Here is a 22,352-nt window from a genome sequence, read left to right on the forward strand (position 1 = left end):
TCACTGGAGTCACTGGGCATTTGTGTAACGCCCCCGCTCTCAACAGTGAGGATAAGTAGGGGGCGTGGCACTCGGATGGGGCGGGGCTTAGCATTAGCGGAAGTTGACAAAGGAGGCGAAAGGAAGGCAACATCGACACGAATGCAAATACAACAAAAGCGCAAATGTCATAAGCCATAAAGGAGGTGAAATGAGAGGGGAGCTGAGAGGTGGTGAGGGGGTTTCAGAAGGAGGACAACTCCTTGTAGCCAGACTTTATTATGAGCCAAGCACAGGACTTTAAAGCCGCCGGCAAGGACATTTGCTGGCAAAAAGGTAAACACGACGCATATTTAACCAACTGGCAAATGTGAATGAGGACGCCGCGGATGAGAGGCTGATGTGAACTGAAAGCTGAATGCTCCGGGCCAGAAAGCAAAACAAGGGACGCGGATGAGGGGCAGGAGGTCGCAGGAGCGGGAGGAGGAAGTGGGCGAGGTGCGACCTCATTGACTTTGGCGGCACGTTTTCGGATGAGTCGACTTGGCTGTCGTCTTCTGTCGAATGAACCTTCTATCCTTATGCTTGCCCCTGTCCAGTAGTTTTCGGTGCGTTCATCCTACTCGTCAAATATAAAATGAGGAAAACTTTTGCCGCATATGTAAGCGGCGTGGCAGGCGTACAATTATTGTTTGTTGCTCTGCTTGTTCTTCCTGTTGCCCGTCGCATGCCACATGAAAAATGAAAGCGAAAATCAATAACGAGGCACGCGATACGAAAAGGCCGCCCACTGACCCCCAGGATGCGGATCGAAAAAGGGGACCAAAGGAATGGGGAGCATGAGAGGGGGCAGCATATCCAGGAAAAAAAAGGGTTCTCCATTGTTGGCCGACAAACATCAGCAGGACCTCAGTTGTCTGTGCAAGCTGGCAAAGTAACCGAGTGCCAAAGGACTGGAACGAGTGTTTGCCGTGAATGTCGTTGGCGCCTGAAAAGCTCCCGCCAGGAAGCCCCCGTTCCCCCAGTTCCTCCTCCGGCGTCTTGCCTTTGTGCGCATAATTTATGCTCATTGCGAGTCAGACCCAAAACCCCACATCTCATACCCCAGAGCAACCATCAAGGCAACCCATATTTGCTCGGTTTTTACGAGCCTCATTTTTTAAGGGTAGCTTCAGGATGTCACAGAGCTTGCCACTCATGCTGCACAGAAAAAAACGAATAGAATGATCTATGGTAAATATATGTCCTTAAATAATATATTCAAATTTTAAGAAAATAATAGTTACTCAGCAGGGAATACAATCTTTTTAAGGTATAAAATCGAATGTGGTTCGGAGGAACTTGTATGACTAAAGATCTTTCCACACTCTTCCTCAACACTAAGGGTATAACTTAAGGGTATTTAGTCGTCGAGCACTTAAGCGTTCGCCTGCTCTCAGACGAGTGGAGTAAGCTGCTTTGGATTTTGGCTTTAGATTTCGTTGACTGGGCTCAGAGTTCTGTCTTTTGTTTAGCCCACATATGATGTGTGCTGCGTGTGTTTGTTATAAATATCAGACGAGAATGCCTATTTGTGTCGAGTCAACAGAAAATCAGGAAGGAGTTAAAGCTGAAGGAAGCACAGCTGGTGGTTTTTTTTAGCCGCTTGCTGGTTTCCACTGCGGCTGCCAGCCAGCGTAATTATAATTATTAATGAGTACAGCAAATGAAATTAGAATTTCACATTAGCGCTGATTATGTGCGTTGCATAATGGAGTCGCCACCACGTTGCGTATACGCAGCGTGTTCCCGGCCCATCGCTGCTACCACCAAATGCAGCAGCCATCGCCTGTCTAAAAATATGAATTTATTCAGTTCTTTACCTTTATATTTTTGAAAATGCATATAAAATATACACCTAGTGCGCGACTGGCATGGCCATATACTCCAAAAATGCTGCGCTTTTCCCCATGGCTTCTTTCATTTTTTCCTCTCGTGCTTTTTTCCGTGTGATATTTTCGTGGCATAAATGGGTGAAGGTTAAGCAACGTAATATGGCCAAATATAAATACAACAAACTATGGATGGCTATGGGCCCTATGAGAATGTACATACATTGTATATGTACGTATGTTGGAGAGAGAAAAGAAAAAAAACAGACGAGCACACACATCCAAATCCATCCAAGGTGGGGTAAATATGCAACGGGCAAGAGCCCCAATGCTGAGCCAAGCGAAATCCGCAGAGAGACATGAACGGAACGGCGAATGCCGGGGCTTCCCATGAAAACAAAATCAAAAGCTCACAATTAGGCCAAGAGACAGCAGCAGCAGCAGCAACAACAACAGCCAACACCGAAGTGTACGACAGACATGCAGCCAGTGCGAGTGTATCTGTGTGTGGGTCTATATGTAAATTACTTGGGGGCAGCGAAGCCAAACTGCGAAACTATGTCGCTAGGTCGCTCGTCAATACGCTTTTGGGTGTTTGGTGGCAAAAAAGGGGGACAGTGGCAGTAGCAGCAGCAGCACCACCACCACCAGCACCAGCGATTCCAATCAAATCGAATTCGTGTTTGCAGGTGCCTCAGCCAAGGTGCGTCTATGAATTATCCATAAATAAAGGCGAAGGCAGTCAAATGGCAACACGACAGCCGAGCAGCAACAGCAAAGCAACAACGGCCACAAAAGACTAACTCAAACACAAAGAACTTATGGCAAGTCGAAGTAAACAAGTGAGCAGGTCGATGGGCGGATTCCCGATGCTCGATTCCCCTCCTATGCCAATCCAAAATGCCTCCCCCAGGTCCTCAGGCATGCTCAAGTGTTCTCTTCTGACCTGGTGGCTACGGTTGCCTGGATGGCGGCCATAAACGTGCCAATGGTTTCGCCATCTAACAAACCACTTTTGGTGAAATTGGAAAATCGAAACAATCTTCGAATAAATAATGCCTCAAATGCAGGAATTTTAGGAGAGGATACTCAACTTGATTGATCCGATTGTTTGAAAATGGGAAAGATAGAATTTTACCGTACTTATAGCAATTCGATGATGAGTTCTTTGTTTCATAACATCACTTTTTAAAGTTGACAAAAATAATTTAAGAAAAATATCTATATATAGAAGATCTTGTTTCTTGGCCTCGAGTCAACGACAGCATCTGTGATTACTTTTCATTTTCAATATGGCACAAGTCAAAGTGAAATATTAAATCAAATTACTTGACAACCCTAGCTGACAATGAAACAAATATTTGTCGTTGTGCTTTATTTCTGGCATTTTAATTAAAAATTGCCCCAGTTGTCGGCGAGCCAGGCGACAGTTTTTGTACAACTGCTGCTGCTGCTGCTGCACTTGGCCAGGCCAACAACGGTTTTTAGTTTTCAGTTTTCAGTTTGCAGGCTAGGGCACAAGAAATGGCAGAAGCTCTTTTGGCAGCCAGCGTGCCCGAAAGAGATGGCTGCAGAGCGGCAGAAAGAGAGCGGCATAAGAGACGGCGACAAACAGCGTCCCAATTTAGCCAGAATCGATGCTGGCAGGCGAAATTGTAATTCATTCGGCCCTTTCCACCCTTTAAACCTATTCGTACATGTATGTTGCAGCTACAACTGCAGCAGCACGGCGGCAACATGAAGCAGAAACGGAGATGGTAGGGATATTATCTCGATTACCTAAGACATAGTCAGTAAATTGCTTAAAGATACGCGAATTTTGTAAATTGTAAGTTTTAAGAACTTTACCTATCATATTCATAGGTAGTGTAGATAGCTGAACTGGGAATTTCTTATATCTGGGTAACATAAGTGCCTAGGTAAATAAATAACAACTTGGTACGCGACCGCCTAGATACTACGCATCCCTGGCGACGACAACACGGTTTCGCTTGAGGAATGCACATCGTTTTGCTATCCTCACCTGCAGAAATGTATGTTCCACTCGCCGTCTCTTTCTTCGCCCTATTTGCCTCTCTCTCGCTGGTTCCTATTATGGCTATTATGTTTTTCGCTCGGCAGAAAATTCCTCTAGATTATTGCTTATTGTTATTGTTTAGCCCTCCTTTGTTTTCACTTATTGCTGATGCTTCTGGTCTGAGTGTTTTTGTTTGCCTTGCTCATTTTGTTGCCCAGAAATTTGTTACGTCACTTTGGCAGCGACATTTCATTAACAGTAATTCAATTGAACGAAGAAGCCCGAGCAAAAGTACATGCATTTTTTCCATTATTACAAATGCAAGTAATTTGTTATGGCAGCTTTTTTGTTTTCATTCGATGACGCGCAGTGAACTTGAACGGCGCCAAAGTCGATGGATGGGTAATTGTAATTGTAATTGCTGTTCGTTTGTTGTTTTCATTTCTTTTTTTTTACTGCGAGCTTACCTCCAATGGCTTTCAATTGATGCAGCCAATTAACTGAGACGGCAATTACCGCCTAGTCGATAGATAGTCTGCCAAGCGATATCCACGGGCATTGGTTGCAATTAAAAATTCGTTGAATATTTATGGACATGGCGCTCAAGGTCGCTGGATTCGCAGTTGGATTAGAGATTATCGTAAGCTAAACAACAGGTCAGAGCCCATTAGCTTATTAAAAAGAGGAATAATTGGCAACCTAACGAGGTTCTGGCTAGCGCAAAAAATAATATTCAGACTTGGCTATAAAAAAGTGCAACTTCAATCAAGTTATTAAGCTTCAATTAATTACAAGTATTAAACACACAAGTTGGGAATCTTTCTTCATTAAAATGACTGGCTATCATTATTCTACGTCAATGAGAACACAGAAAATCGAAAAAATATTGGCGAATTTTAAGCTACTTAAAATCTATTAAGCCGGAACTAGTCACATGACGCAGACTGTATAAGAGCGTAGCTTCTATTGAATTACAACACCAAATGGGAATCAAATGGGAACCCCCGTCAATGGTTAGCGAAACTTAAGATGGAACACCCCGAAATGGAAGAAGTTGTCTGTCTGCCAGCTTCCATATGGAAAACTTGTGGTTTTCACACAATTTCAACCCCTAGAAATTACTGCGTCGCGGTGCTCCGATCCTCAAGTGATTCCATTCATTCAACCATTTATTACGAGCCCATTTCGGAGGCTTAGAAAATTTTCCCAGAAAATCGAGCACTTTAGTTTACCGCCGAGTTTGCAGTTTTGCACTTCAGTTTTAGCTTCAGTTCGGTGGAAGGTTGGAGGTTGGGGGGTCCCTAATCGACTCGAAAATGGGGCTCGGACTCTCGGCTTATTAGCCGAGCCGAGAGAGACTCCGGGTCGAAATCACCGCCGTAACCATTACGGCAAATAGGTTAACAGCAGTTTCGTGCCTTTTGCATGAACACGGCCCTCTGCGAGCGTGTGTGAGTGTGGGTAAGCGCGTGTATGTGTGTGTGCTTGTTTACATAAACCTTTTCTCGTTTCGTTTTGGCTTAATTTTTCCCAGTTATTTTGTGTCCCCCTGCACATTTTGCACCGCGAAAAACAGGATCTTATATTTGGAGATCAATAACTAATGATTAATATTCAGGAATTCCAAGATCAAAGTTCAAACAGCTGTTAGAGTGACCTAATTGCTGACAGGCTAAGTGCACACTGCAACTTTTGGCTGAACTCAGCTTAAATCAGCTGATTGCACATATTACTTTAAAAGCTAAATACACTTCACTACTATTTCTCTCTGTGCAGTGCACCTCCTTCTCCTTTTCCACCTCCTTTCTCCATTTCTGTTTTCTGTAGCTTTGCCAGTGGTGCAGCAACAGCAGCCGTAGCAGCAGTTTAACCCACATACGAGCTGCCCCACCAAATTGCGCAACGGGGGCGTCCAAATGGGGGGCGTGGAAAAGGGGGTGGGCGGTGTGAGGGGCTGTGAGAGAGGTCGACAGTGTGAATGCAAATGAAACGAAACGACAGACAAGCGGACAATTTAATGCCTATTTGCATTTAACAGCAGCTGGGGGAGAAAAAAAAACTAGAATCAAGTGTCGGGTTAGGCTATGAAACGAGCAAATTGATGAGCAGATAAACGTAAAGGGCGGTGGGCGGGTGTTAGGGGGATAGGTGGAGATGAGCTACAACTTTGATTAGCATGCCAGATGCAGATGGAGAGAACGAAACGAGAGATGTAGGAGGAAAAAACAGAGAGAGAGAGATCGGCCAATCAGCAGTACATATTCAAACCCATGTAGGAATAGGAATATAAGCATTCGCATTCGCATTCCGCGTAAATATGCTCCAAAGCAATTTCATTCGATTGCGCAAAGGGGGAAACTTTAAGTTTAAATTCAGTCGAAATTCTGCAATTCAACTAGCTTTCATAAGCTGAATAACTATTTACTTAAAAATGTAGCAATGAGTCAACCAAAGATGTGAGTAGTTAAATAATTTGAATCATTCAACGAATAAATGTAGGCATGTTTCCTCGTCCCATCAAAGTTTGAATACGAATACTTTCAATGTGAAAGATACAAAAAAAAAGGAATTTCCCTTTCTGAATTAGAGACTTCTGAGAACCACAACATGTACCTGCCTTATGCTAAACTATGCTTAATCCAAGTACTTATGACTAGTTTGAAATATATTCACCTTTCTGCAAGGAGTCGTGCATTCAGCTGCAATTAATTGAGTGTGGGTATAGATAAGAACAACTATATATGGTACTTTAAGCGCTGACTGGCTTACGCAGTACGGCTTTACAATATGTTTTAAACTTTTTCAACTTTTTAACTTTTACTCGTTATTCGCCTTCCTTTGCTTTTTTCTTCGTTATTTTGGGTAATTCAATTATTAAATTATTGTTTCATTTGGAGACGCGACAGTGGTTTTTGCTGTTGTTGTTCTTGTAGTGGATCCTGAATTGATTCTGGGACTTTATTGTGGGTTTTTACTTTTCGGGCTCAGCTGCTTTTCTTGTTGTTGTTGTTGTTGCTCGCGGTTTTATTTTGAACAATTACACACACAGGCACTCTCTGATTAGATTTACATACATATGTTACCGAAGCGAAGCGCAAAGTTTTTAATATATATTTTTAAAATATTTAGCGCCTGCTTACGCTTCCCCTTTTGCGCTGCTTCATCCGCCTTTGCCTTTTACGTTTTTCCGTTCAGTTTTCGTGCGCGTCTTGTCTCAGCGTGCTTTTTTTGATTCTAACGACAAGTTTGCGTTTGCTGCTAGCAGCTGAAAACTTAACATTTTTCCACTCTCTCCGCTCTCTGCGCTCTGCTCTCTGGCGCTCTTTTGTATCTGTGTGCCACGTACACGTGCCCGTCCGATCACATTTCTATCTAACATTCGGACTCGGGGACCTGTGTGTGTGCGTGCGTGTTTTCTTTGTCCGCTTTGCATTTTCTACATTGATTTTTAAATTCGAATGCGGGAAAACAGCTTCGCTCTCGCGCTCTGGGCTTTTCTCACTCTCTCTCTCTCTCTCGCGTTTCGCTTATTAGGGCACTAGGTTTTTCATGAAACGTTGGAAAATTGCTGCACGTTCCTGCACACAAGCACACGCAAGGCAGCGACAACTTTTGCATTTCCTGCGCCAAAAACGCAAAGCTTGAAAAATAATATCGCCTTGAACGAATTGAACTTCTATCGCACATTTGCCATTCAAAATGTTTATGACATAATAATTGAGCAATGCCATATGTTGAAAAGAGCTAAAATCGAAAGATGGAGCGAGAAATAACAGGGGGCAGTCTTAGAATAACGAGAAAAACTCGTTGTTCGAAGCGAGCAAACGAAAAACATTTAAATAAATATATAAATTATGTATACGCGCTGTGTGCGTTGCGTTTTATCAGCGAATGAGAGGGACGGTGCGAGAGAGGGAGAGAGCTAAAGCTTCACACAGATACAAGTTGGCAGCACGCTGGTGTGCGTGAGCTGCTGCTTTGACACACTTTTATGTGACGTCGTTAATTTCGTTTTTTTTTTGGTGTTCTCGTTCTGGTTCTGCTGCTCTTTTCCACATTCTTTTATACCCTCCTCTTTCAAGGAGCTTTGCTTTTGAACATTTCATAGGGACGGGAAGAAGAAGACGAGTTGGAAATTCAAACACATGTTTGCCCGTTTTCTATTTTCCTTATCCAATCAGACGTTTGCGTTCCAGTTGGCTTTTCGTTTTCAGGTGTTAATTGAATTTGTATTTCAATTTCTGTTGCCTCCGCCTCCTCCTTCTTCTCCACCATCTCTTCCTCTTCGTCTACCAGTATTTATGTAACCAGCATGAGCGAGCGAGAGAGAGAGATGGAGAGAGAGCACATGCCAGGGCATAGATACTTTTTTTTGGCATTGAAACAAAACGTAGTTCACAAAAAGCACACGCACACCAGCACACGACACGCGCACACAGATACACGCCACGAAAAAAGAACTTAGAACAAGAACAACTCAAGAACCCAGCTTAGACACACACACACACACTCACGCACACATTCGTACTTGATTTAATTAAATTAAATTCCAGTCCGCCTCAAAAAACAACAACAACAAGAACTAGAGCTGCTATACTCTGCGATTTAAGCGACACCGTGTGTTTTATTATTCGTTTTAGTTGGATTTTATTCCTCGTAATTGTTTTGAACCACTTTTGTTTAGATGCCTTGTTTTTGTTGCAGAACTTGACAAGCAAACACACAGGCAGCAACAAACATATAAACAAACTCACTGGCGACCACGATGATCTGAATCTGACGCTCTGACTCTGTGACTGAATCCAACTGAACTGAAATGCGGACTCAAAACTTGAAAACAGCGAGCTGGCTGAGATTTTTGTTTCTGTATAGAAAAATTCCGATGGTCGTCGTTGGAAAGAGCGCGAGAGCGTATCTTACAGATACAAATACGAATTCGGATTCCGATTCGGATTCGGTTTTGCTTTCGTTGCTCGTTTCGGATTTTGAAGAGAGCGAACTGCGCAGCGATTCGCTCTCTATCCAAAACAACCACTTTACGCTCAATCCGGATTTCCATTTCCATTGTGCATTTTCCAATTGCCTCCGCGCTCTCAGTATCTCTATCTCTGTAGGTCATTCTGGCAATACTAGTACCCCGCACTGGAGCTGATAAGATTGCACTCTGTTTTTCATCCACTAAAACTATAACTCATGATTATGGCTTTAATTAGTCGTCTCAAAAGCTCGTTTCATAATCAACATAAATTCAAAACATAACAATACAATAATCAATGTTTATTAATATTCAAGTATTGTTTCTGTATAGATTGAAACATATTCGAAAAAATTGATAAACAAATTTTTTTTTTAGTTTACTGAGAAAATTTAAATATTCATATTCAATAATCATAACCTTCGATTCTAACTAATGTCTGAATTACAATTTTCAATCGTAATCAAATTCTTTTTCGTTTTCGAATAAAAACACAATCGTTGTTTTTAGTTTAGAATAGCACGTAAAAGTCGATTCTAAATGAGACTCAATTTTATTCACTTTGTAAAAAACAAACGTCGAGATTAATATCATTGCAGTTGCAGTTGCGTCATTATCACTAAGCCTACTTTACAGTTAAACGTTAGTTACGATTCATTGTTATAGGCAATAACCCCATTGGGGATATCGAGTACAGACATGTATTGCTTGCTGTGGGACTGGATGGATATCACAAAAAAAAACGTAAAAACCTAGGGGAAACAGAGTAAAACGTGTAGTTACACGGGGGGTGCGAAAAATACACCGCTGCGTCATAGGATTGAATTTCCAAACCCTCGTGTGGAAGCTTGAATAAATAAATGATACGTAGTATGGATTACGCATTACGTCTTTCGGTGCAGTCAGTGCTTGAGTCGAACATTAAACGTAGATTGCCTGTATTGCAGTGGATTAGCATCCGAGATTCATAGGCTGTGAGATGGTCGCTTGGCTTCAGTGTCTGCTTTATCCTTTGCCAGAACACGTTGCGATCAGCTTGAGTGACTGCTCACATAAGCGGCGGTTTCCATGGGGCACACTTCCGGCGCCACCATGCCATCCAAGTGCTCCAAATTCTGCAGGAAGGTCAGCGTCGTGCGCTCGCATCTCGCCACATTCGGTAGTAGGTGGCACACATCCAGCTGGGAAATGTATTGTACATATTGTACATCAGAACAATTAGTCAAACAATATGGTTAATTATTTATAAATACCACTGCTACATGCTTTGATATTAATATAATAAAATACGAAGAATCTTTAGAGCTCACCTTCTGTGCGTTCTCCTCTGGAGTGCCGCATTGCATCAGATTGGTGCGGTGCAGAACGTATCCTACTCGCTGGGTTTTGGCCGAGCTCTTGGTTAAGCGTCGCATCACCGACACATCGAGATCCTCACGAGCCGAAGGATGATCGCCGCCAAATTGCCCCTGTGCCCCGATCCACTCGTTTTCAGCGAATATAAACTTGTCCAGTGGGTCCAGCAATGACTGCGATGCTTTATGAGCGGCACTTGTCAAATAACCGGCCGGATGAAGCTCTGACGGTCGGACACAGTTGTTAATCTTCTCCAGCACCAGCCGATAAATATGCAGCACCGGCCTGTTGTCCAAAACACCCTGTCCCAGGCCGCGTTCATCATCGCTGGCCAGGCGACGATCTTGCATAATCTCCAGCTCGCCCGAGGCCAGAGAAGACCCACCCAGCGGTTGACCCGTGAGGAGAGTGAGTCGCATATTGGCATCCTCGATGAACATGCCAGAGGGTATGGGATAATAGTTGGCCTGCAAAGGTAGTTTGTCCAAACGCCGCCTCTTGATAAATTGCAGTCCATTGAGATCCGTGTAGAAGATGTCGCCACTGTCGATATGCGTCTCCAAGCGCATCACAATCTCTGTGTTGTCCAGTGAGCCAATGTCCACCAGATTGCGAATCTCAGGTGCTCCGCCGCGCATTATCGTCTGGTGCACCACGCTCGGAAGTCCCACGCTCACGGACGACTCCAGTTTGCCCTTAGTCACCAGGACCACTGGCTGGCCAAGCTCGACTGGCGAAGCTGGTCCATTGGGCAGGAACAGATAGGCACCGGACCTATCGCCATGCGATCGAACGCCATACTTGAGGAACTTGAAGTGCACCGGCACATGTGGGCTATCCTGAGTGAGCTGAATGGACTTAAGGAGACCCTGCTCCGAAAAGGCCAAGGTGGGTCCATTGCCAACCCGTAATGAGATCTCTCGAGGATCGCCAAACTTCACATCCTCCGGATATTGGCCCAATGGTAACGAAGTCGGGTTTTTACGGAGCAAGAGATTCGATGCATACGAGGTGTGCCTATAAGTAACATTGAAATGCTTAATGAAAAAATATAAATAAATAGTAAAAATAGAAGACAATCAACGCCGTCTGGTTAATGGAATGACATCAAACACAATATTTAACCAGTTTATGAGTGACAGTTATTAGCTTTAACACTGAAACACACTTAAAGAATACCTAACCGTACATAGTTATCAATTTACAATCCGTCAATAAATAAAACCTGAACTCTATAATGAAACAATCAAGCGAAACGTGTTACGAAAATGTACAATTAATACAGAAATTACGGGAGGGATTCTCGTTCATTTGATAAATTGGTAATGTTTAACTGGCTACTCACTCTGGCTTGGAATCGGAGATGGTTAGAACGTAGGTGGCCAAGCCCATGGGCGGCACCCGAGCCTTGAAGATGATGCGGTACTTGGTGGTGGAGCCTTGTGGGTGGATAGTCTTTGTGAGTGTGTCGTGGTGCCAGCTCCACACCGGGGACACCTGAGCCTCCACCGGATTGTTTGCCAAGTCGGTGACGCTTACAAAAGGACTGGATACATAAAAGTCCACCAGCTGCTCCCGCCAGTGGGGCAGGGTGTTGTGCATCACCACATGCTTGGAGGGCAGTATATCCTCGCCCAGTATTATGGTGGTACGACTGTCCTCTACACCAGATCCTGGCCAGCGGGAGTCGTCCAGCGTAAAGTACGAGAAACTGAAGTCCGGACTGTAGATGGAGGGCTTTGTCAGCAGCCGGTAGACCGACTGTTGCATTACCATTTGACAGGCTTTCAAAGCATCCTGCATGCGTTGCTCGTAGTCGACGACTACGTGTGTTTTGGCTGTGCCAGTTATACCGTCGTGGTGCTGGAACAATGACAGCTCCCTGCGGGCCTGCTCCATGCGCTCCTCGATACGGGCCATTCCGTCCCAGGAGTGCCAGGCGGAGAGCATTTCTGCTGCACGTACATAGTGCATCAGGACGCGGTCCATGCGCTTGTGATACGGGCGGGATGTGTAGTAACCGCTCCAATAGTTATCCGATCGATCGGCGTATGTGAAAAAGTCACCGCTTAGCGTGGGAAACTCGGCTTGTCCCGCCCTTTCCGCCTGGTGCACTGCATCAAAATATTCCTGCAGTGTGCCGAACTGCGCCTGAACATTGAAGTGCGCCTGGCTGTTGATGTGTTCGAACAGCCTTTCGTAGTTCACGCGCTGCACATCCCACTCTGTGTTCTGCTTGAAGCGGAAGTCGTCGCCCAACGGAATCAGCAGCACGTTCGTGCGATAGAGCTCGGCCTTCTTCTTCCACTGATCAACCAGCAGATCTGAGCGTGCTGCCACATTTTGATCACTGATTGCACGCGGTGGTACTTTCCACGGGCAGCTCAAACCGAAGGCGCCCATTCGTTTGAAATCGAACTGACAGCAAACCTTGGGATCTGGACCACAGGTGTGAGGAATGTCGTACGAGTAGAAGGGCATCATGTGGGTGAAGAGAGCTGTGTCCCCCTTGTTGTCCCAGATCTGGCGCCAAAGGAACTCAAGCTGGCGCTGTTGGGCCAGTTCCTTCTTCACCGAATAGTGCGTTCTCTGGATAAGCATATTCTTGAAGCCACTCTTCTGCAAAATGTACGGCATAGTGGGACTGTGTCCGAAGGGATCGATGGCCCAGGAAGCAGTGGGTGTAACATTCATGAATTGCTTCAGCCAGGTTTGGCCTTCTGTCAGCTGCAGCAGTACGTTTCGCCAGTGGGAGTTGGCCTCGTCCGGCATTACCCATCCTCCAGTCACAAATTCCAACTGTCCATTCTTCACAATGCTGTAAATATGTAAATAATTTATTATTTTTTTAATAGAAAAAGAATATCGTAGTTGTTGAGACTGCCAAGCTCATTACTTCCCATTTCTGCTTTGGGTTATAAATATTAAGTAGATAAGTACAAAGCTGTTTCGTAAAACAAGCAGCTCGTGACCATGCATTTTGTTTATCTAAACGGTTTTGGAGCAATAACGTAGTAAAATATTTCACTGCTGCACATAACAACTGTGTAAAGTTTATGGAGTGCAATAGCGAAATGGCATTGCACTTTGTTTTGTGGGTTAACTACCGATTTTAATACTATATAGGAAAAGCATGCTTACGACTTCATCTGCATCTTTTTGTTCTCGCCCAAATCGTGATAGAACCGAGCAAAGTAGGAGATCTCCGCCCAGATGAACTTCATCTCGGGATTGTCGTGCAGATGCCGCAAGGCATTGGACAGGATGTGCTTTGTGTCGTGCTGGTAGTAGTCCTCGAACGTCTGAATCCATCCAGGATCGTTGTGCGAGTGCGGCACAACGAAGACTTTCAGTTTGTGATGGGCGTTGTACTTCAGTGGATCGTACTTAATGTTCCAGCCCTGTTTCCAAACGCCTCCGTCGATGTCCTTGAAGGACATGCGATCGTATAGCTCCAGCATCTGTACATCCACATTGGGCACGTCCTGGACCACATCTTGGCATTGCCCTGGCCTTGGGGAACGAGCCACTTTAAGTGGAGGCCTTATTGGATCGTCACGATTGGGTGTTTTGGCCAGCCGCGCCCTGAGATTCCGCATCTCCTCCCCGTGCTCCTGCAAACCATTTTGCAGCTCCTGCAGCTTGTTCTCAATGTTTTCATAGTTGGGCTGCTAAAATATAGAAGTTATTATACATTCGAATCGATTTAGAAGCTTTTATTTACCTTTATCTGGGTGGCTGCCGGCGCCGCAAAGTTGAGGATTATGTACAGGCTGAGGAAAACCAGTAGGCAGCCGGAGCAAATTACCAAAGCGAAGCGCCGAAGTATTCGCAACATTTTCCGGTTAATTAAGCATGGAAACGTCGACGTCAGAGACACAGCAGCCAACTGCAACAATCCAATCGGTTGGAACTTGCGTGGTTTTTTTAGCATAAACAAATCAGAGCTGCCGATATATTTGCTTTTCCCGAAAATCGATAGGCTGCCAAGTTATCGGCGCTGAAACTCTGCGAAATGTTAAATGGTTTTTAATGGCTTAGAAAAACAAAAATTTGAAGGAAATTAAAAAAAATATAATAAGACTTACATTGTTTGTGTATATTGATCCTTTAAAAAAAAATAAGAACCTTATGTTATCTTGGCATTACAGCGCATAAGCGCTTAACAGATACCTCCAAGTGGCAACGCCATCCAACTCTGTTGCTTCTGTTGTGATAAACTAACGGTAAAATCACAATCTTCCATTAAGATTAACGGTCGAAGCAATTGATAAAAGAAAACGTATTAAATGTTTAAAGAATGCTGAAAATTATCAAATATATTGTATCATTTGTTATTGAGCCGCTGTAAGCGATATCAACAATTTTTGGCGGATGCTGTGTGTTTGTTTTGCTGACAACTATCGATTTTGTCAGACGCAGCATCTTAAACTGAACGGAAAACGCGCGTTGTGCAAATTTTATTAATCGATTATAGATCGTATAGATTCTATTTGAGACTTTATGATGAAACGACAGAATGTCCGAACCCTTTCCCTGGTGGTATGCACTTTCACCTATCTCTTAATTGGAGCCGCAGTCTTCGATTCCCTGGAGTCACCAACGGAGGCCAAAAGATGGGATTTCCTACAGAGTACGAAGCTTCTTGATATATTATCCTGATTTTATATTCATGAAGTTATATCATCAATTGTAGCTGTTAAGAACAACTTTGTTAGAAAGTACAATGTGACTGACGAGGATTTCCGTGTGATGGAAATCGTCATCATTGAAAATAAGCCCCACAAGGCCGGACCTCAATGGAAATTCGCCGGAGCTTTCTATTTCAGCACGGTTGTACTAGCTATGATAGGTAAATTAACTATCTATTGAATACTTTGTATTGAAAATATTATAATCCAATTTAAACTTTCTTCAGGATACGGACATTCCACACCAGTCACAATTCCGGGAAAAGCTTTTTGTATGGGCTATGCTATGGTAAGTGAACTTACAATACCAATCTCCAGTCTCTTAATGACCTACTACCTATATAGGTGGGCATCCCGCTTGGTCTGGTGATGTTCCAGTCTATCGGAGAACGTCTTAATAAGTTTGCATCCGTGATTATAAGGCGGGCAAAGAGAGCCAGTGGAGCACGCTGTACGGATGCCACCGAAATGAATCTCATGTTGGCCACCGGAATGCTCTCCTCCATAATAATCACCACCGGAGCAGCAGTATTTTCACGATACGAGGGTTGGAGCTACTTCGATAGCTTCTACTATTGTTTTGTCACCTTGACGACAATTGGTTTCGGCGATTATGTGGCATTGCAGAACGATCAAGCTCTAACTAATAAGCCTGGCTATGTGGCACTGAGCTTGGTCTTCATCCTATTCGGCTTGGCCGTGGTGGCCGCCAGTATCAATCTATTGGTGCTCCGCTTCATGACCATGTGAGTCCATGTTCTATTGCAGGGAATATCTTATTTAATGGGTTTTTAATCATAGGCAAGCGGAGGATGCCAAGAGAGATGAGCAGGATGCCCAGAACCTGGCCGGAAATGCACAGCCAGTGACCTTCGATGATGAGTCCACGTACAATATGCACGGCAAGCTGCTGGAGAACAACTACACAACGGAGAACGATGAGACCGCCTCCCTGTGCTCCTGCACCTGCATGGGTGGCACCAGGTGCCTGAATCATGAGCAGTTCGTGGACCCGGACTTTCAGCCTACTGACATCATCGAGAGCACCTTGTGCCTGAAGCGAGCCTCCGTCTGATATCCGTACAGCCAGCTGTGGGACTCCTCATTGTAGGAGCCAGAGCCAATGGATAACCAAATCGTAGTTACAATCCTGTAGAGAACCAGCCGCCGCCAAAATTTGGTTGTTAGACGAACCTTCCTCCCTACGTAGATTTTTACACCAGGATGGGTCGATCATATTTGTCATAATACATAGGAGTTTGGAGAGCAAGGTTAATAGTCTTTAAAAGGCAGTTTTTGCATAAGGAGTAATCGACCCATCCCATTATACACCACCCATAAAACCATTTACAAAGGAGTAAACTCCAGGACATCCATGTCAATATTAATCGTATCATCTGGTCGGTAGCCTTGGAACCCCCTATTGCTTCCAAGGCACCGCCAAATCCATCCCATCTCGAATTTTAGCGGTATATTCGTTTATCTATGTAAGTACTATTAAAGTTTTTGCTCAAAACGGTGAACTGAGTTTTCTGAAATCTGTGTGTGTGAAATGTGTCGAATTCGGAAATCGCAGTAGGCTATATGGGAACATTCGGTGTAGTAATCCTAGCCAGGTTCAGTTCACCTCAGTATCAGCTAGCTCGTACACGACTAAAAAACGACTCGTACAAAACCTGAAAAATTATACGTTTAAATATTCAGTCTCTTGCCGCTTTTTGCCTCACTCAGACTGTTTTAAAAACCCGGTTTTTTTTGTGACATTTTTTCGCTGTAAAAAAGGGGCACTAATTTTACTATCGAAATGCGTGAAATTGTACACATTCAGGCCGGTCAATGCGGCAACCAGATCGGTGGTAAGTTCTGGGAGGTAATCTCGGATGAGCACTGTATCGACGCGACCGGAACGTACTACGGCGATAGTGATCTCCAGCTGGAGCGCATCAATGTATACTACAATGAGGCCACCGGTGCCAAGTATGTTCCACGCGCCATTCTCGTGGACCTGGAGCCCGGCACCATGGATTCGGTTCGCTCTGGCGCCTTTGGCCAGATCTTCCGACCGGACAACTTTGTCTTTGGCCAATCGGGAGCAGGCAACAACTGGGCCAAGGGTCATTACACCGAGGGTGCCGAACTGGTGGATTCCGTCTTGGATGTGGTGCGGAAGGAGTCTGAGGGCTGCGATTGCCTACAGGTAAGTTTGGGGGATTGGGAATTTATCTGGAAAAGTCCACTCTACTTTTCTCTGACAGGGCTTCCAACTGACCCACTCGCTGGGTGGCGGCACTGGCTCCGGCATGGGAACCCTGTTGATCTCGAAGATCCGCGAGGAGTACCCGGACCGCATCATGAACACCTTTTCGGTGGTGCCCTCGCCCAAGGTGTCCGATACGGTGGTGGAGCCCTACAATGCCACCCTGAGTGTGCATCAGCTGGTGGAGAACACGGATGAGACGTACTGCATCGACAACGAGGCGTTGTATGACATCTGCTTCCGCACACTGAAGCTGACCACCCCCACCTACGGTGACCTGAACCATCTGGTTTCCGCCACCATGTCTGGTGTGACAACCTGCCTGCGTTTCCCTGGCCAACTGAACGCTGATCTTCGCAAGCTGGCCGTGAACATGGTACCCTTCCCCCGGCTGCACTTCTTTATGCCCGGATTTGCACCGCTCACCTCGCGAGGATCGCAACAATACCGGGCCCTTACCGTTCCGGAGCTGACCCAGCAGATGTTCGATGCCAAGAACATGATGGCTGCGTGCGATCCGCGACATGGTCGCTACCTGACCGTAGCCGCCATCTTCCGCGGCCGCATGTCCATGAAGGAGGTGGACGAGCAGATGCTGAACATTCAGAACAAGAACAGCAGCTTCTTCGTGGAATGGATCCCGAATAACTGCAAGACAGCGGTGTGCGATATTCCTCCCAGAGGTCTGAAGATGTCGGCCACCTTCATTGGCAACTCCACCGCCATTCAGGAGCTGTTCAAACGGGTGTCGGAGCAGTTCACTGCCATGTTCCGTAGGAAGGCCTTCTTGCATTGGTACACCGGCGAGGGAATGGACGAAATGGAGTTCACGGAGGCCGAGAGCAACATGAACGACTTGGTATCGGAGTACCAGCAGTACCAGGAGGCGACTGCCGACGAGGAGGGCGAATTCGATGAAGACGAAGAAGGAGGCGGCGATGAATAAAAGGATTATCTTCCCACCCAACATCACACATGAACACCAAAACAGGCTAGCAGGGGAACCCATGAAGGAACAATACACTGGATCCGTGGGCCTCAGCATATTGTGCTTCGAGGCCCGTCGATTGTACATATTTCCTATTTGGAATCTTCACATTTCGATTATTTATCCCTCACACACATACAGAAAAATATGCCCACCTTTGTTCAGATCATGTTGCAATTGCTGTGAATTCTGGGTTACCAATAAATGTTGATTCATAAGCAGACAAGATTACCAACTGCATATTGCTTAGTTATAAATATTCTGGGTTGATTTGAATTTAAGGCTAAGCGCTCAATAAATATTTATCGAAAGTTTGTATATTGACAACCCTTTTTTAGAGTTGCCTTACGAAAGTGACAGCTTTCCTTTTTGACAGGTCGTCATTGTTCAAGTCATTCAAGTCATTGAAGTCAAGGCAGCAAGATGGATTATCCGACTACTCCACTTACCTCTCGCAGAGGCTATCTACGCGGCCGCAAGCGCATAAAGCCGCATCCCATATCGCAGCTGCAGAGTGGAAAACCGACGTCGGAATTCAACGAGGATGAGGATAGCACAAATATTGATCCAGAAGAATCCATCAGCTCCAACTCATCGGAGACGGACACCTCGATGGACGTGAAAGCGCAGGATATCAGCACGGATAGTGGTCTGGACACTAGCCAGGAGACCGGCAACGAACCGCGCTACGCCCTTCGCAAGATGAATAGGAAATCTCTTTAATGGTTTATTCAACTGAATGGTCTACATGGGTGTGAAGGAACGGCAGCAGCAGCAGCAGTGGCATCGGGAAATACTTAAGCGCGAGCGAAATATTGAGATACTCGGTAACGAATTGTAATAAAGAGTTATCCATATCCAAAGTCTAGACATCGTCGAAAAGTCCTCGGGGTGGCGGGCCGACAATTCGTCCATCTGCTTCCGCCTCGTAGTCGGGGTCTCGGAATCCCACCTGCACCTGGGTGCTCACACCGAAACGGTCGTTGATCTCCTCCGACAGGGATCGCGGTACGCCCAGTGCAGAGGAAGAAGCCACTGCCGCATAGTCAAAGCTGCTGTCGCCATCGCGCAGCAGCCCGTCGGCGGGCGTGCGACTACTGGCCAGTCCACCGGGTCCACCACTCCGGTATTTGCTCAAGTAATCGCTGCCCAGAACCTGATCGGTTCGGTTGAAGTCACGCCGTCTGGCCATCGCCTCCTCGGCACGCTGGCGGCGGCGCTTTTCCCGGGCTATCAGATCCTTTCCCTCTTGCACCAGCTCGGTGGCAATCGTTTCGTTCTGCAGGAACTGCTGAAAGCCGAGGGCATTCAGTGCCCGACTGCCGAGGCTAAACCAAGTGGCCAGACAGAAGGCCAGCATACACATGGGGAAGTAGATATTGAAGCCGTTCGAGATGATGCCAATAACATCCATGTGGCCCATGATCTGCGTGTAGACCGTCTCCATAATGCGCTGAGGAATAGTTTATACATTGTCAGTATTTCAGTGTTTACGAAAAAGTTTACTACTCACATTGGGAATAATGTGTGTGTCCATATGGATGAGACCCAGGAAGTTGAGGCACATGGGTGGTGTCAGACGGCAAAGCAGCATGCCGCTGAAGATCAGACTGTGCTCGTTGGTCTGGTGATGCGGTGCCAGGTAGTACAGATTGAGGAAGCGTATCCTCAAGATCGTGGAGTAAGTGCAGTAGAAGAAGTAGCAGAGGACAACCATAGAGAAGACTTCAATGGTAAAGAAGTCGTAGCTCTCCTTGGCCACGTAGATAACATTGGCGAAAATGGAAAGCACAGGGTGGCGACTGAAGAAGGTAAGCTCGCTCCACACCACCATGGCCGACATGGTGGCGGTCAGAACGCACATGGTCTTGAGGAACGGAGCCTTCAGCAGGCACTCCCAGTACCACTGCAGCGTGGCGCTGTAGCATATCCTCTCCAGCTGTGTGCGCTGGCGCGGAAACTCCGATTTGAAGCGCCGGTCCGAGGAGTGTATATTCTTGGCCACATCTTCCAGATGCAGCACTGTCTGCACCTGCACGCTCCAAAGCGCTTCGGTGCGCTGCAATGTTTGCAGCGATTTGATTACTTGCTTATGAATGCGAACCAGCGCCTTTTCCGAAGGCAAGATAGTTGAGCTCGTGGCACCCATGCCGCTGCCTCCAGTGCGAGCAAAGTTTCGGCTCGCACGCTCTTGCAGCTCAATGGGAACTTTGCGCAGAATGGTCTCCAGGCAGGGGCGCAGCTCGTGATTGTTGGGTATGACGCGGCTAAGGCCTTGCAGGGACTCCAGAATGTCATCCACATGCTCCTCGGCCTCGGCCTTCTCAGTGCTCAATTTGGCGGCCTTAAAGTAGGCATATTGCAGTGCGAATCCCGGCTTGGCGTTATTCCACAGCGATCGAGGTACCTCCACCAGAGCGTAACCCAGTAACAGAATGAGCAGGAACAATCCCCATGTGTTGGATGCGGACGAGGCAATTGCCTTGAGCTTTTGCCAATCCAGAGACTCTCCTTTCACGGCAATATAGATGAGTAGTACGCCACAGATGAACAGGTAGGAACCGTAGTAGATGGCATTCTCTATCAGTGCCGATTTCAGTTTTCCCTTGACGGTGAAGTCGCCCGCCTTGAGGTACGACTGCATCAGCGGCATAATCAACCAGGTGAGGAACTGCGAGCTCCAGTAAATAATGCGCCATAGGTTGGGAAACACGGAGGCGGGCACCATGCCCCACGGCTCCTGGCACTGAGGCGGCGGAGCCACCGTGGCGCTGGACGTATTGGTCACATTTGGGGCTGGTGTCGGTCGGTGCTCCACCACGCACTGGCGGTAAAGTGTCTGAAATGGCAGTTATACAATTAAATTGTTAATTGTTATTAGCTCTTATCGAAGGAGTTGATAACCAAATGACAACAGGGTATATCCAAAGCCGGAAAGCGCTTCATTTGTGATTCTTTAATCAATTCGGGTTTTTTGCTGTCTAGCTTTTCGGTGTGATTCATGTGCAGATAAGAAATTCCAGACCAAAATCAATGTATGCTTACAATTTGATTGGTGTCGGAGAAGCTTTAGATAAAAAGTTTATTTATTTCCATTCGGAATTTAAGTTTTATTTAAAAATTATTAAAGTTTCACACGCAATGAAATGCAACAAACTGTGTTTCTATGGAAATGGAAATCTAAAGAGCACTTTTTTACGAACGAAACGTGTTTTTAAATATTTATAACTTCAGCGCTATTCATATATATATTAATGAACGTTGGAATATATATTTGTCCTACAACGAGGATATACAAAACCATAACATATGGCAGAAAGGACAAAAGCATGTGCACGTATTAAAGTAATACCAATAGGCACTTTTACGAAATCATATTGATGTGACTAAATATTTAGTTGATTCATAGTCTCTGTTGCTTCCTATTGTGGCTATATTCGATTGCAAATGGTTTTCTAGCTCCACATTCCAACTCACCGATGTCACGTCCAGCGGAATGGTGAATACAATAAGGAAGGAAAAACACCAGGCGGTCAGCACGGACAGGGTGACCAGGATGTGCTGACGTGGTATGTTTCCGTAGCGGTACAGCGAGATGCTGGCCAGGAATAGGGCGGCCACGATGCCGAAGCTTAGTAGGTACGCCATGTTGACTAGTGCTTATTCCGATCCCGATCCCGATCCTGGTGTGGGTGTACTCAGTTCTTGTGCTTTGCAGTGATTCTCTGTGTTGTGGTGCGTGCGTGTGGGTGTATGTGCTTATAACAAACGTATTTCAGCGATTGAGGACTGGTTCATAGCGAGCCTGTGGGCTCCGTAGACTTCTTCTTCTGCTGGCGCTTTTTCTGCAATTGGCGAGCGGTGTCGCGATGCATTTCCTCCAGGCGTTCCAGCGCCTGCGTCTTCAGCGGCATCAGATGTGGCCGGCAGAAAAGCAGCTCCGTTTTGTGCTCGAAAAATAATTTTCCGGTTGTGGGCTCAATCAGATCGATTTTCTGCAGGACCTCGGCCTCCACTGAGGACATCCTTTGGCGCTCCGCGGGCGGTCAGGGGCGTGGCCGGGGTGTGGTGGGAGCTGGCCTTAGTGGTATCTACGCTACGCCGGTACCAGTTCACCTTTCCTTCGTCGTGTTTGTTTGTTTTTTTCTCGGTGAATCAAATCAATCGACTTTATCAAAAAGTGTGAACGTGTGCGTGGGTGGGCCTTACAGCACTGTT

The 22,352-nt window shown here is 45.9% G+C and overlaps 7 protein-coding genes across 9 annotated transcripts in view; 3 read left to right on the forward strand and 4 right to left on the reverse strand.

Moving 5' to 3' along the window:
* The window catches only part of LOC117145766 (RNA-binding protein Nova-1), a 29,530-nt gene extending 20,838 nt beyond the window's left edge, over nucleotides 1-8,692 (reverse strand). The window contains exons 1-2 of one of the 2 annotated variants that reach the window (XM_033311535.1): nucleotides 8,622-8,692; nucleotides 6,541-6,806 (exon numbers count right to left, since the gene is read on the reverse strand). The gene's annotated coding sequence lies outside the window, so the exon portion shown is untranslated. Of the gene's footprint in view, nucleotides 1-6,540; nucleotides 7,119-8,621 lie in introns of those variants that run through there. The other variant, XM_033311537.1, reaches the window with a different exon arrangement.
* A 684-nt stretch (nucleotides 8,693-9,376) lies between these two features.
* On the reverse strand, nucleotides 9,377-14,146 carry LOC117143465 (alpha-mannosidase 2). Of its 2 annotated transcripts, none has more exons than XM_033308178.1 (5): nucleotides 13,923-14,146; nucleotides 13,340-13,866; nucleotides 11,544-13,016; nucleotides 10,153-11,215; nucleotides 9,377-10,023 (listed from the first exon to the last, which is right to left on the reverse strand). In XM_033308178.1, exons 1-5 carry the CDS (start codon nucleotides 14,130-14,132, stop codon nucleotides 9,874-9,876), a joined length of 3,423 nt encoding a protein of 1,140 aa, XP_033164069.1. In that variant the 5' UTR covers nucleotides 14,133-14,146; the 3' UTR covers nucleotides 9,377-9,873. The 2 variants fall into 2 exon arrangements, with proteins under 2 accessions (XP_033164069.1, XP_033164067.1); XM_033308176.1 differs by having other exon boundaries at nucleotides 13,340-13,869; nucleotides 13,923-14,145.
* A 276-nt stretch (nucleotides 14,147-14,422) lies between these two features.
* On the forward strand, nucleotides 14,423-16,394 carry LOC117142442 (two pore potassium channel protein sup-9). The gene is made up of 5 exons (XM_033306405.1): nucleotides 14,423-14,831; nucleotides 14,895-15,050; nucleotides 15,117-15,178; nucleotides 15,235-15,635; nucleotides 15,691-16,394. Exons 1-5 carry the CDS (start codon nucleotides 14,702-14,704, stop codon nucleotides 15,962-15,964), a joined length of 1,023 nt encoding a protein of 340 aa, XP_033162296.1. The 5' UTR covers nucleotides 14,423-14,701; the 3' UTR covers nucleotides 15,965-16,394.
* A 122-nt stretch (nucleotides 16,395-16,516) lies between these two features.
* On the forward strand, nucleotides 16,517-18,362 carry LOC117142441 (tubulin beta-2 chain). The gene is made up of 2 exons (XM_033306404.1): nucleotides 16,517-17,086; nucleotides 17,145-18,362. Exons 1-2 carry the CDS (start codon nucleotides 16,694-16,696, stop codon nucleotides 18,090-18,092), a joined length of 1,341 nt encoding a protein of 446 aa, XP_033162295.1. The 5' UTR covers nucleotides 16,517-16,693; the 3' UTR covers nucleotides 18,093-18,362.
* Nucleotides 18,363-18,527: 165 nt separating this feature from the next.
* LOC117142444 lies at nucleotides 18,528-18,881 on the forward strand. The gene has a single exon (XM_033306407.1). The coding sequence runs from the start codon at nucleotides 18,558-18,560 to the stop codon at nucleotides 18,855-18,857; it is 300 nt and encodes a 99-aa protein (XP_033162298.1). The 5' UTR covers nucleotides 18,528-18,557; the 3' UTR covers nucleotides 18,858-18,881.
* LOC117142438 (LMBR1 domain-containing protein 2 homolog) lies at nucleotides 18,849-21,795 on the reverse strand. The gene is made up of 3 exons (XM_033306401.1): nucleotides 21,612-21,795; nucleotides 19,648-20,973; nucleotides 18,849-19,587 (listed from the first exon to the last, which is right to left on the reverse strand). The coding sequence occupies exons 1-3, from the start codon at nucleotides 21,780-21,782 to the stop codon at nucleotides 19,000-19,002; spliced, it is 2,085 nt and encodes a 694-aa protein (XP_033162292.1). The 5' UTR covers nucleotides 21,783-21,795; the 3' UTR covers nucleotides 18,849-18,999.
* A 107-nt stretch (nucleotides 21,796-21,902) lies between these two features.
* Nucleotides 21,903-22,342, reverse strand: LOC117142445 (BBSome-interacting protein 1). Its single transcript, XM_033306408.1, has one exon. The coding sequence runs from the start codon at nucleotides 22,157-22,159 to the stop codon at nucleotides 21,929-21,931; it is 231 nt and encodes a 76-aa protein (XP_033162299.1). The 5' UTR covers nucleotides 22,160-22,342; the 3' UTR covers nucleotides 21,903-21,928.
* Between the last annotated feature and the right edge of the window lie 10 nt (nucleotides 22,343-22,352).

This window comes from Drosophila mauritiana, chromosome 3R (genome assembly GCF_004382145.1).
Source record: "Drosophila mauritiana strain mau12 chromosome 3R, ASM438214v1, whole genome shotgun sequence".
NCBI classification, from domain to species: Eukaryota; Metazoa; Arthropoda; class Insecta; order Diptera; family Drosophilidae; genus Drosophila; species Drosophila mauritiana.